Here is a 14,047-nt window from a genome sequence, read left to right on the forward strand (position 1 = left end):
ACAATAAAGGACATCTATTTGAGGTCCTGTGTGATATAGTAGGTCTGGAGAAAGCCTGATCTGAAAACAACAGCTTTCTCAAAGTCTTATGGAAAGAAATTGATTTAAGGATGAAAAGGTGTACCACCTTGAGCTCTTAAAGAAAAAGTAGGATATAAATACAGGGCTCTTATGTCCTTCTTTTTATAAAGCTCTGTTCTTTATTACAGATAGCCATCTTCAAATTTATTTCATTCAATTATTTATTTTCTTCATTTTGCTCTTCAATTTTCTTTTGTGAAGAAAGTTACATACAGTTTTTTAATCCTCATGAACCTCTTCAGATTTATAAATTTTTCAGGTTCTCCTTTCTTTGTTCCAAGAAAACATGTTCTCTCTAGATACAACTCTAAAGAAAAATAAATCTCTAAAATAAATCATTGTCTATTTTTCCTATCGTGTTTCTGCCATGGTGATTCAAATTGTATGTAAGAGACTAGTTACTCATGTGATTGAAAGATACCTCCAGAATCCTAAAAAAAGATTCACAATTTGCCATTCAGATGGTCTGCAGCCTAAGTCCACCGTTTCAAGCCATTTTGCAAGCTTCACCATAATTTGTTCTGATTATGTAGGAGAAGGAACGACAGAGCCTGGAGAAGGGGTGAAAAGAAGTATCAGTCTAGAATTCCTACATAGCCACAAACAACTTCCATTCCACCCCATTTATGTGCCATTGTCCCTTATCTAACTCTAGTCAATCAGGTGCTGAACATTTGTTGAAAAGGATTCTGTGCATAGCCTTTTAGCGATAAATCAATTTAATTGAACTCTCATATGTAGACCTTTCATACCTGACAAACTACTCATTTTGGTTGTATTGTACCCACTGCTGCCATGTAGATATTACCAGATTGTCTCTTAGAGAGCAGGGGTGAAATCAATTTACCTTCACTACCAGTTTGCAAATGTGAGCACCCGCACAGGACCTTCCGCACATGCACAGAGCATCAAAAACGAGACATGATGAGATCCAGATGGGTGGGTGCAGCCTCCTTCCACCAGCACTACCAGTTCGCCCAAACCGGATAGAACCGGCTGAATTTCACCACTGATCTAGAAGCTGTAAAGAACTGACATTTCTAGATTTTAATACCTTTACTCTTTGTGTTACAGTTTACTAAGCCAATACCAAAAGATTGAGAAACTGATTGGAACTGAACTATTTTCAGATCACAGCAGAAGACAACGATGACTTTTTCAACTATTGTGTTCATTGTCTGGTTTCTTCATCTGACTAGATTGCAAGGTGAGAAAAGATGCTGGGGAGGTGTTTGGGGGAGGCCATATTTAAGGATGTGTAAATCCCCTCCCCCCCTTTAATTCCCCTTGACTTTCAAAGGAAATAAAGATGGGTGTGAGATGAGTAATAAATACACGATTTAATAAAAGTGCACAGAGGAAAATCACAAAGTCAAGTTGGTAACTGCAACTGTGCAATTGAAGAGATACTTTGATGTGGTTTTTAAAAAATGGGTCTTTGATTATATTTCCATATCTGTAATCTTGACTATTTGACTCCCCAATCTCAGACACCTCTGTTCTTTTAAAATATTTTAATGATCCTGATTTTAATTTAGGGTCTTCATTTTAATTGTAGTATTACTATAAATTTTTTATTCATGTTCTTGTATTGTTGTACATAATGAAATGTATATGAGCACTTCTACAAACAAAAGACCAGGATATAGATTTAATAATGCATAAAATAATAACATTACAATTTCATCACCGCATTTCTTCCTAGAAATTCCTCCTTTACACACTCACCAAATCTAGACTTCATTAGTTTCAACCAAAATGACATAGCATATACTATTAAATGATACTATGTTGTGACGATATCTATTGTAAACAGAAATGTAGAAAAACAATTACTATATTCCAGGCCGGGGAGGGGGGGGAGGATGAATGAAGATGGATGGTTTTAGATTCAATTGCAATGGGAAAGAGAGAGCGATAAATATTTGGACAGTCATTCTATTAAGCTAGCGAAGCTACATTAAAAATGCACCATCTATTCCCATTCTCAATAACGTTTTATGAGACTAAAGGTAAAGGTTTCCTCTATCCTGTCATGTCCAACTCTAGGGGAAGAATGCTCATCTCCAATTCTTAACCAAGGGACCCAGCAATGTCCAAAGATATTTATGTGGTCATATGGCCAGCATGACTCGCTCAGAACACTGTTACCTTCCCACCTATTTATCTACTTGCATTTGCTTGCTTTTAAATTTCTAGATGGACAGGAGCTAGAGAAAGTAACGGGAGCTCATCCTGTTGCATGGTGTTTGGGTCTTGAACTTGGGCTGTCAGTTTTACAGCTGACATGCTCAATGTCTTTAACCAACAAGCCATTAGTTATGTGCTGTTAGATTTTTGATTGCTGTATATTCTCCAGGTTTAAGTTCCAGTCAGTTATTTTCAGAATTGTATCTTTCTCTCAATATTGAACAAAATTTATTCTGACTCCTATAACACTTTTAACAATTATAGAGATATTTAATTTTATTTATTAATTATATGTGTGTAAGTGTGTGTAGCCTGTTTCCCCAAAAATAAAACCTATCCCCAAAATATAAAACCTAGCAATTTTTTACATGTGCCCCTCATATGAGCCCTCATATTTGCTGGTAAAAAACTGAAGGGAGACTAGTATAGATCTATTTCAAGCTATTTAGCTCTCATCAGCTACCCACACCCTTACTGGTATTCAAACTTGGGCTTCTTACTTATTAGGCAGTTGTACTAACCTCTAAGCCACAAGTTCTCCTCCCTTTATCAGCTGAACCGGGGAGAGATTAAGTGTTTAAGCATAAAATATGCTCGTGTGTATGTGTTTATGAATTTATATATGAATTTATTGATTTTAAAATTGAATTAAATAAATAAAATAAATATCTGAGGGACTTTTATGTGTGTGAGAGAGAGAAAACATTTAACAATAAAACAATAATATAAACATTTAAATTGTATCTCATTCTTCTTTAACTAAAGGTATTGTTAAGTTTACTAATTTTGGGCTAGGACCCCCCCCCAAATAGAAATTGGGGGATGAGTGTCTCAGGAGCTCACAGTTTTATCATTCTTTGATACATTTGTGTGACATCACAATGCATATAAAAAAGGGGCAGGGCTTGTATTACAAGACCACAGTGCTGCTTTGATCATTCTGGCCTCCCCTCCCCACAGGCCTCCTCCAGAGAAGAAATAATGTATTGGAGACGTTATTTCCATCTACCAATTGTTTCTTTCAGGGTGCAAAATGGAAAAAGGATCACTTGGGCTCTCTTTCCATCTTAGTCCTACATCTATTGCAGTAAGAGAGTTAAATCTAGAATAGTCAACGCCACTCCTTCTGGGACTGTTTATGTTAATTATGCACAGCATTGATCTGGGTGACTTTGAGAAGGTTCGGTGCCCTTTATATAAATATACATATATATAGTTTGTTTCTCTGTGTGCTTTAGCTTGCCCTCTGTCCCATTTTCCTAGTTAACTATTTTATCTTTTGCTGGTGTTTTAATAAACATTAAGCTATATTTTTGCTAGCCAATCTGAATGGCAGGTGTGTTTCCTCATATAAGGAGGAAGGGAGCAAGGGAGAGTGTGCTGGCTGCAAAGTGAACTGGAAATTATTCACAGTAATTTTCCAATGTGTGGAAGTCCACATTTTGGCATCTAACAAAATGTGAAACACTATAAAGCCAAATTATCCCCAGCCTCCCTTAACCCACTGAAGAAAGCCATTAGCAAGCGGAAAACAACAACAGCTCTCTTCAAATAAAAATAACAAAATGAGAAAACATACAGATAGTGTTTGACTTATAATTGTTTAGTGACCATTTGAAGTTACAATGGCACTTTTAAAAGTGACTTACAACCAGTCCTCACACAACTGTTACAGCATCTTCATGGTCAGATGATCCAAATTTAGCCACTTGGCAACTGGGATGTATCTATGACAGTTGTGGCATGCCTGGGTCATGTGATCACCATTTGTGAGAGAGAGTCTGACAACCAAAGTCAGTGGGGGAGTTGGATTCACTAAATGGCCATGTGATCCACTTAACATCTACAGTTATTCGCTTGATAATCATGGCAAGAAAGGTTGTAAAATCGGGCATGGCTCACTTAATAACCCCCTTGTTTAGCCACAAAAATTATGGTCCCAATTGTAGTTATAACTTGAGGAGTACTTTATTAGCTTCAGGATCAGTTCTTCACCTGGTTTTGAAATACTTCTTGAACTTAGAAGAAAAGATACTGAAATGGGCAGTATAAACTAGGTAGGACTAGAGTCCATTTTAGCCCATTTCTTCTCATTAGCCAACCATCTTTCTTGAGGTAGTAGAGATCCTGAACTCCATCTCTGATGGAGCTGGCAATCTGCAATAACTTGTCAAATGTATCAGTTTTACAACACCCCAGAACTAACTATAACCAGAATCTCTTATTATATTTTACCTCTTTTTTAAATCCCTTGGTTTTTTTTTTAAATCTTATTTGGAAAATTAAAATTACTTATCTTTTCTTTTTCCAACAGCTGCTGCTGACCCGGAAATAGGTAGGAATTTCTATGTACCCTAAAAACCTTTTGCACAAATTGGCACTGAATGGTGAAAAGAAAACCCATTTGCCTTTTACAAAACCTTAGATATGTTGTTATGTTGCTTCTAGCACAATATAATCTTCAGAACCATTGCTATAACTCCAATTGCATTTTGTCACTTTCTTATTGCTAATGAGTTAGGCAAAGAAATGTTATAAATAAGATATAATATGAAATAATGAGTCAGCTAACTTGGTCGCTCAACAGCGAGATGCTGGTGTAGCGGGCATGGCAGCACCTGCATTTTCTACACCATAGCAGAAGAGCATATCTTTCTTCCCCCTGTCCTTACCACTTTCTACAGAGGGACAATTGAAAAGAGCCTCTTATATTGTATTAGTGTTTGATTTGGAAGTATTACTGTTTTGGACAGGAAGGTGGTGCAAAGTGGTAAGGACAGCAAAAAAGATTATTGGAGGTTCAGTGCCTTCTATCAAGGACATGGCATATAAGCAATATCCAGGCATAGTGGGCGTAGGTGTCCTTTTGAGAGCAGGCATCAGAATTTCATTTTTAATATATACATAGAAAAATGGCAACAAAGGTTATTTTATAATATCTTAGAATGCTTTGTTCCTTGGCAAGTAATTCATTATTTGACATGGTTGAGTTATCCTCTTCCATATTAAAAAAGAAACCAGGCTTTTTTCTTGGGACTGGATCAAAATCGACATATGAATGAAGCCTAGTGCTGATCTAAACACAGGAGTGAATCACATACTGACAAGTTATGTAGATATGCATGTTAAATATTAACTTGTTTCCCAGGAGACACAAAATCATTGGAAACTTTCTTCTGAAAGTCATATACAAATTCATTCAAAAAGAGAAAGTTTGTTTCTTGCAGGGTTTCAATTGTTGAGCTTCAGAGGTATGGGGAAAAGTTCCCTTAATTTCTTATTATAATCCAAAATCTAAATCAATTTTTTTTGTTCCTTTTCAAGTCAAGGTTGACTTCTGGCAACTGCCTGGATTAGTCCCTATAATGTTCAGGCAGTATTTTGAAAGTGGTTGAAAGACAATGACTGGCCAAGATGATCCAGTAGCTTCATATCTAAGATACAACTAGAACTCATAGTCTCCCAGTTTTTAGCCTGTTACCTTAACCATTACACCAAACTCCTTCTCCCTCTCTTTCTTTCTCTCCCTTGTCTCTTCTATTCTGCTCTTTCTTGGAAGGTTGTAAGAAGCCACTAACCTCTACAAGAATTGTTGGAGGCCAACCAGCTTCTGAGGGGGCATGGCCCTGGCAAGCAGGTCTTACAGTACTCAACATAACTTTTTGTGGTGGCACCCTCATAGACAAGAACTGGGTGCTGACAGCTGCTCATTGCTTCATCTGGTAAGTTACTGGACTGTAAAATTAAGTGAGAAAAATAGATGGATGGCTATTATTACGATGCTATTCTTTTTAATAAACTAGCGTTTCCAGGGAACAGCAATATTATGGCTTGTTACATAGCCAGATATTTAGACTGGATGTGCCATTTTTATCCACCTATCAAATCTTTCCCAAGAATATGGAATAGGCAGATGTTGTTTGATGGTGTTAAAGGTGCTGTTGCAAAATGTAGAAAGCTGTCTTTTTGCAATTGACTAATGGTGATTTTGTCAATGCCAGGGGTATTCAAATAGGTGCTTTGATATTGCACACAAGGTGGCTGTTACAGAAGTGGGTTTCTACTGGTTCGGCCCAGTAAAGCCAAACTGATAGTGGAATTCCGGCCTGGGTTGCAGAACCGGCAGCAACCTAGGCTGGCCACGCCCCTCAACCAGTTCCCCAGTCACCGCTGCCGTCATTGCCATCATCTTTTTTTTTAGTTTTGCGCATGCGCAGAACAATTTCTATTGAATTGTAAAGCATGTGCATGAGCAAACCAGCAGTAATGTCAGTTGAAACCCACCCCTGGGCTGTTACTATTGGTACTATCTTTGCTTTCTTTTGCCAGTAGTTCTATTTCTATTCGCAGGTCTTTGGATTCAGTGATTTAATGATCTCCAGTTCTTTCTCTTCTATTCTGCTGCCTCCAGAAACTACCACATCCACTGTGGAGACTTTTTTGTCTTTCAGAAATAGTCACAGAGGAGTCAAATGAAGAAAATGGCATTGCATCAAGGCTATTTTACTGCCAATTCTATTGTGCTTGCATCACAAATAAAAGAACATATAAGTAGTCCTTGACTTGGGACCACAATTGAGTCCAAAATTTATGTTGCTAAGTGAGAAATTTGTTAAGTGATTTTTGCCCCATTTTACAAACTTTCTTGGCAAGTTTGTTAAGTGAATCGCTGCAGTTGTTAAGTTAGTAACATGATTATTAAGTGAATCTGACTTTCCTATTGACTTTGCTTGTCAGAAGGCTTACAAAAGGGGCTCCCAGGACCCCAGGACACTACAACTGTCATAAATGTGAGTCAGTTGACAAGCATCCGAATGTAAATCACATAACCATAGGGATGCTTCAATGGTGATAAGTGTGAAAAATGGTCCTAAGTCACTTTTTTTCAGTACCATTGTAACTTTGAACAGTCACTAAACAAACTGTTTATAAGTTGAGGACTACCTGTATACAAAAGGGACACAACAATGCTTTTTTTTTCTTTTTGACCAAAACTGCTTCAGTTATATATTAATAAAAGTTTGCATTACTCTGCAGAGTTTCAATGGAAGGTACTTTCCCATTTGCATATCACTCAATGCACCTTGTGGATACTGTATGTGGAAATCAGAGCTGGATTTAGATTGAAGCTAAATAAGCACTGACATGTGGGTGCCAATGCCAGTAGTTCCTAATCATTCCAAAAATGCAAATCCCCAGATTGGCAAGAAGCGAAGCCATCAGCCAATGTAGCCTAGGGACACCATGTACTCCTGAACCAGCACTGATAGAAACAGTATACAAATGAATAAATATTGTTCTTTCCTGCCAAACTCCAACAAGGCTGTTGGCATCTTTAAATATGGCAAAGCTGGATATGAGGAAACATGCTGAAATTAAATGCAGACAAAATCTGGTGCCCCTGGCAACAAACTTCAAGATTTTTTTCAGCAAATGTTGAAATCCTGCAGCACTCTTAATAGATCCACATCCATAAATTGCTGTTGACATTTTTTTTTTATTGTCCCTTACAGGATGCCTGAAGGCTTTGAGGAAATTTTTGTGGGGCTAGGTCACCATCAACTCATGAACCCTTCAAATAACTCAAAGAAGTTTGGCATCCAACAGATTATTCCTCATCCTAACTACTCAGCTAATGACACTATGTATGACATCGCTTTGGTGGAGCTAAATGACACTGTGGACATCACCAAATACATCTTGCCTATGTGTCTCCCAGAATCTTCTGTGAAGTTCCCTGACAATACCAGCTGCTGGATCACTGGATGGGGAAGAACAGATTCTAAGGGTGAGTGAGGAAAATGGGTTGCGTGTTTGATCTGACACTTTTTCATCCTTTTGCATCTTAATCTATGCAATTTGATATGTTTAAAGATTCCGTGATTTGCTTATTACACCAAAGTAACTTGAAGTTACTTTAAGGACTAACGGGGCACAGTTTAATCCAGGAAGATGCTGGAGAATATTCCAGATACAAACCTGAGAGGATCATTATTCTGCATTGAAACTGAGGCCAAACTAGAGTTTTGCATAAAACCCTGTATAAAGTTACACAGTAGAGTTATAAATCAGAGGGAATCTGAAAATACCCCTTTAATGTAGTAAATGTTATTAAATGACATAAACTTTCATTAGACGCATGGAGTAGCTGAAAATGATGTAGGGTTTAAATTGGGATGAGACCAGGTTAGGGACAAGGATGAAGAAGGCAAAACAGAGCTTTGTGTGGGTTTAAAAATCATTTTGGCTTACCTAAAAGTAGTAGGATTCTTCCTTTTCTTAAGGTTCTTTTTAAGGTTCAAGAATTAGCAGCAAGCTCAGGATAGTGACATAGGTAGTAGAACCTATTGCCACTAAAATCCATAATAGCACCAGCAAAGATTAATCTGAGTCAGGTCCCAGACATCAAATGAGGTCCTTATTTCCAGTGGCAGGAAATGGCACTAAAATATCTGAAGGGTGTTTTGATTCCAAAATGATCAGTTGAGTCACCCCATCAAAGTGAAATTGCAGAAGAAATCTGGGAACCTGGTTGGAAGCAGCAAACCAAATTAGGTGATTTCTAAGTGTTTCTTTAATCTTTCCAGAAGTCCAAACTGAAGTTTGCTCCCAAATTTTAATATGTAAATTTGAACTAGATCACACCAAATTTCAAATCTTCAGTTTTAATTAATGGAGGCTTCTTCACGGCAGTCTGATTAGCTTAAAGAGGTTTGGATTCCAATCAAATCAGAATCAAAGCAAACTGCAAAACTGAATCAGGTCACAAACTAGAATTGATTCTGACTTGAACTGAATTTTCTCTGATTTTATGCACACACCAATAGCTGCAAAACAACAGGGATCAAGTAAAGAAGTAATGCATTTGGGTTCTGAATTGGCATTCTTTTCATCCCAAAGACCTATACATAATATGAGGGATAGTGTGGGATGGAGGGCCACAAAGCAAATTAAACTATACAGTGGTTAGGCTTGGTTTAAAGGAGTGTCAGAGATTTTTTTTAAGTGAAATGCCTATTTATATTTCATATGTTCTCCAGCTAAAATAGTTTATGTTGGTTTACATCAACCAGACAGCTTGGAGAGAAGATATAATCACAAGACTGCATCTTACTCATCCCTTAGTCAAAATTCTAGTACATCAGCTAAGAACTGGCACCTGTGATCTCACATTGTTGTATATGTAATTATGTGTAGAACATAGTGGTTGAAAAGTTTTAGTTTTTCTTGCCCCATCATAATTTACTTTCAACAGACAACTAATGTGCCTATGACACATAGGTATGTTTCTTTCCTGTCCTGTTCTATTATGTTTTGGGAGATAAGAGCAGTAAAAATATATGGGAAACAACTCTGTTAGATCTGCCATCTTCAGCTTGGCACCATGCTGGCATCCTGCCATCAAAAGATAAGAGGGAAGAGCGGGACCTGGGAGAGGGAACAAATGGGCAATTACCTTCCAGGTATATGTGATGGGAAATTGAGAGCGGGGAATGACAGCTTGTCAAAGAGCAGGAGAGCTTAGAACCAGTTTTTACCAGCACTCAAAGCCATTCACCCTGAGAAAGTATGTGAATTACCTAAACATCTCAGGGGTCTCAAAACACTGGAGTCTTATTGGATGAAAATGGACTGGTCATGAGGGGAGAGCTGGGATGTGGGGAAATTTTCTATATCTTTTGAATGCAAAAAATTTAGCCTGACTTTACTGCAGCCAGCATATTTTAGTAAAAGAACCTATCACTTCAACCAGTTAGAGTTGAGAACCTGTCTTTCCTAAGAGATCGGACTGGGGCAACACCAATATTTCCCTAAAATAATCAGTGTGGTTAGCAAGTCTGTCTTCTGGCAAATCGCAACAAGAAAAACTAAAATTGTTTTGTTATAAATGAAGTTCAGGAATATTAAAGATTTGGCACGAAAGTTGCAGTGAACATAAACTCAGTTACTTGTTCTCTGTATTTTATAATGCAACTTTATCCTTTCTTTTCAGTGGACCTGGAGCCTCCCAAAAACCTTCAAGAAGTGGAAATATCTATCATCAATACAGATTATTGCAACTCTGTCTACAACATGTTCAATATTTCAATGTTGCCCCATTCCCCTATCAGAGACGGTATGATCTGTGCAGGTAGCTTAGAGGGTGGCAAAGATTCCTGTCAGGTATGGTGCTGAAAACTTAGCTAAATTTCTATGATACAAGATAGTTAAAATTGTAGTGATTGAATTTGTGTAATGTATTAAACTGGGTTAGTTTTAATCTTGGGTGGATAGTGAAGTTGCTAACAATCTGATGAGTTATATATGACATTAACCCTTAATGTTAGTTTATGGTGCCATGAATTGAGCAATGAGAATTAATTAATTAATTAATTGATTAATTAATTAATTAAAAATTAGGTTTGCTGCATCAAACTTATCAATGTTGACATGGAAAACTTATGAACCTGCTCATAAAGGATGCAGAGTTCTCCCAGAGCTTCCTTCACTCAGGGAAGTGTGCATTCAGTGCTTTTCAAATTCCCAAGATAGGTATGGGCAATCATCAACAAGAAACCTTATATAGGGTCCAGAAAAACTCATCAAGATTCAACTCCTGGAATTTGATGGAAAGCTTCATGGGAATTTTCAATCAGTGGAGTGATTGCTGCTGAATTTTGCTGATTAAGACAAAAAACAGAGGAGCTAAGAAACTCTCAGAAACTTAATGAAACCCTTGCAAAAGTATTTAAAAATTAGGCCAAACGTTTTCTGATCTTCTATCTAATAGCAATAGCAATAACAGTAGACTTATATACCGCTTCATAGGGCTTTCAGCCCTCTCTAAGCGGTTTACAGAGTCAGCATATTGCCCCCAACAACAATCCGGGTCCTCATTTTACCCACCTCGGAAGGATGGAAGGCTGAGTCAACCCTGAGCCGGTGAGATTTGAACCGCTGAACTGCTGATCTAGCAGTCAGCCTGCAGTGCTGCATTTAACCACCGCGCCACCTTGGCTCTCGCAATCTCCAGTAATTATAAAGAACACAGGGCAAAATAACATATCCAACTGCCCTGCATAAGGTAAAAATTGCTCAGCCATGTGCTAAGAGATGAAAAATAGCAATAGCACTTAGACTTATATACCACTTGACAGTGCTTCACAGCCCTCTCTAAATGGTTTACAGTATCAGCCTCAGTGGTAGGTTCCGGATCCCGTTGCAACTGGGGCTCTGTGTCCACCACATGAATGCGGGCACTGCACGCGTGCACATGCGCACAATGTGCACATGCGTCCTTACCTCCTGTGATGATCTGCAACACCTCCACAACACTCTAGCTGCTTGGCAGAGTGTCGGGAAGTTGCCATGCGCTCCATGCATGTGTGCGGAAGCTCCAAAGAGTTCAAATACAGCTAAGGACGGCAGGCGGGTACCAGAACGGTACCCAATGCTCCCAGCAGGTACCGGTATGCTCGTACTGGGGCATACCGCCTGCAACCCATCACTGGTCAGCATATTTCCCCCAACAATTTTGGTCTTCATTTTACTCACCTCGGAAGGATGGAAGCCTGATTCAACCTTGAGCCTAGTGAGATTTGAACTGCCAAATTGCAGGCAGCCAGCAGGCAGCAGAAGTAGCCTGCAGTACTGCATTCTAACCACTGGGCCACTGTGGCTCATTTCTCATTAAAATGCATTACTGGCTCAACTTGTTGTTGTCCAAATATTTTGGACATGAATTCCTATGAATTCTTATTCCTATGAATAAAAATCCCTAACCAAATTTAAAGTCCAAAACAGTTAAGAGGGATGACCCATATTCTGCTTCTTTTGACTAGTTCTGAAGAGGATTTAAGCAATAGTAATAAATTCATATGGCTTTAAATTCGACTGTGTAGCACTTTGGATTTCATTTTGGATATGAGTTTCAGAGTACCTAGGACAGCCAGGTGATTCTGGGAAAAGGTGTGACCGCTTTAAGATGGTGTGAGTAGGACTAAATTCATACTCCTGAAAGTTGGGAGACTGAGTTCAAATTGCTACACAACACTAGCTGTCATCCAGCTAAGGAAAGGATAGTGTATGTATGTTCATTTAGAAGACAAAAATAAACATGGAATTTAGAGTATTCATATGTTTAAAATGATCAACACAGATGCAGCCAAACTGACCATCTTAGAAGCAATATTTTTCTTTCTCCAACAATGCATCAAATGCATCCTTCACATTTTTAACTAAAATATTAGATCACTCTTATGGTTCTTTAGATTATATTTAATCAATTTCTGTGCAAGAGGATGTGATTAAAAATGACAATTACAAGTAGTCAGTCAAGTGATGGGTATCAATAGTACCATGTTTCCCCAAAAATAAGACCGGGTCTTATTTTCTTTTGCCACACATCGCTAAAATAAGTGATTAGCCTTATTTTCAGGGAGGTCTTATTATTTTTGAGGTGCAGGAGACAGTGAGCTCATGGGCTGCTGCTGTGTTGCAATATTTTTGGGCAGGGCTTATTTTCGAGGGAGGGGTTATTTTAGCGTAAGTACTCAAAAGCATAATTGGGCTTATTTTCCAGGAGGTCTTAGTTTTGGGGGAAAGGGTAGTTTCCCCCATTCTCCAAATGGCATCGTGATACCATTGATTTGTCTCATGACATAGCAAAAGAAATATTATTACCTTGCATGGATGCAGTTATGTTTTTCAGAACAGTTAACATCCTGCTGTTTATTAACAGTGTTAATTATGGTTACCTTTTGAGGGGAGGGAGGTTGTGGGACTTAGAGTATGGTGCAGTGTAGTGTACAGACCCATTTCACTGAATTATCAATCAATATATTTCATTAACCCAAAAACTGTGATAAGTATGTTTGGCGAACCAGCAATTACTGAAGATTCCCAGGCAAAAGTTGAGCTGTTTAGTTTAAGGAATAAATACTTTGCTGCAAAGAAATTTGCGTTTCAATTTCTCAAAATCGGAATGAAGCAGTCTTCCTATAAACATGTGATAACATACATCTTTCTCTTTCCAGGGTGATTCTGGAGGACCTATGGTTTGCCAATGTGATGGAAATGAAAATTGGCTCTTGACTGGGATTGTGAGCTGGGGGTTAGGCTGCGGCATAGCTGGTATACCTGGTGTCTACACTTCAGTAGCACACTATGCTGATTGGATTCGGCATCATATACCCCACATAACATTTTCAGACTGCACACCTGAAAGTAATAGTGTAACACCTGCTTTTAGTGTAGGATACAATACTGTGCTTTTACTGATATCTGTCAAATTGATTGTCTTCTGAGATCCTTCAGCTTACCTATGTCCCCAGAGCTGGTGCAGCAGCTCTACATAAAAATCTACACATTCTCCAAACTGGAGGAAGATCAGCATTAAAGTTCTAATCAGTTTTAAATCAATAACAAAATGATTTAAGTCATGTTGCTTACAACAAGAATGAAGATAATACTGACCATTCTTCGGTCTTTGGCTGAGAATCATGATAAGAATTGCATACTACCAAACTTGAGAGGACCTTTCCAAAATCTTCAGAAGCCTAAACTGTCTTTTCCCTTTCCTGCTCTGATTGCTGACTATGGTACTACTCTTCCTCCTCCTAATATATAATATAATATATATGCTGTTGTTCTTCCTTCCCCACAAAAGAGTTTCCATTCTCCCCACCAAAATGTATTTCCAACAGCACTTAGCCTGCCAACAAAAAGAACAACAATATTGGGCTGCCAGACAGATTTGATTCAAGGAACATACTCTGTTTTCAAATAATCTCTGAGA

The 14,047-nt window shown here is 38.2% G+C and overlaps 1 protein-coding gene across 1 annotated transcript; it reads left to right on the forward strand.

Moving 5' to 3' along the window:
• Positions 1–1,230: 1,230 nt before the first annotated feature.
• On the forward strand, positions 1,231–13,809 carry LOC106541281 (serine protease 27). The gene is made up of 6 exons (XM_087714661.1): positions 1,231–1,288; positions 2,281–2,409; positions 5,831–5,993; positions 7,785–8,059; positions 10,265–10,434; positions 13,287–13,809. Exons 1-6 carry the CDS (start codon positions 1,231–1,233, stop codon positions 13,554–13,556), a joined length of 1,065 nt encoding a protein of 354 aa, XP_087570787.1. The 3' UTR covers positions 13,557–13,809.
• The last annotated feature ends 238 nt before the right edge of the window (positions 13,810–14,047 follow it).

Source organism: Thamnophis sirtalis, unplaced genomic scaffold (genome assembly GCF_051295495.1).
Source record: "Thamnophis sirtalis isolate CommonGarterSnake01/CBP01778 unplaced genomic scaffold, rThaSir2_p1.2 scaffold_4, whole genome shotgun sequence".
Taxonomy (NCBI): Eukaryota; Metazoa; Chordata; class Lepidosauria; order Squamata; family Natricidae; genus Thamnophis; species Thamnophis sirtalis.

Bases quoted from the DNA above. Each gene is read 5' to 3' on its own strand.
- LOC106541281 (XM_087714661.1), top strand. From the start codon at position 1,231: ATGACTTTTTCAACTATTGTGTTCATTGTCTGGTTTCTTCATCTGACT. The intron at 1,289-2,280 runs GTGAGAAAAGAT...TTAAATTTCTAG, and splicing joins TCATCTGACTAGATTGCAAG to ATGGACAGGAGCTAGAGAAA. The intron at 8,060-10,264 runs GTGAGTGAGGAA...CTTTCTTTTCAG, and splicing joins GGGAAGAACAGATTCTAAGG to TGGACCTGGAGCCTCCCAAA.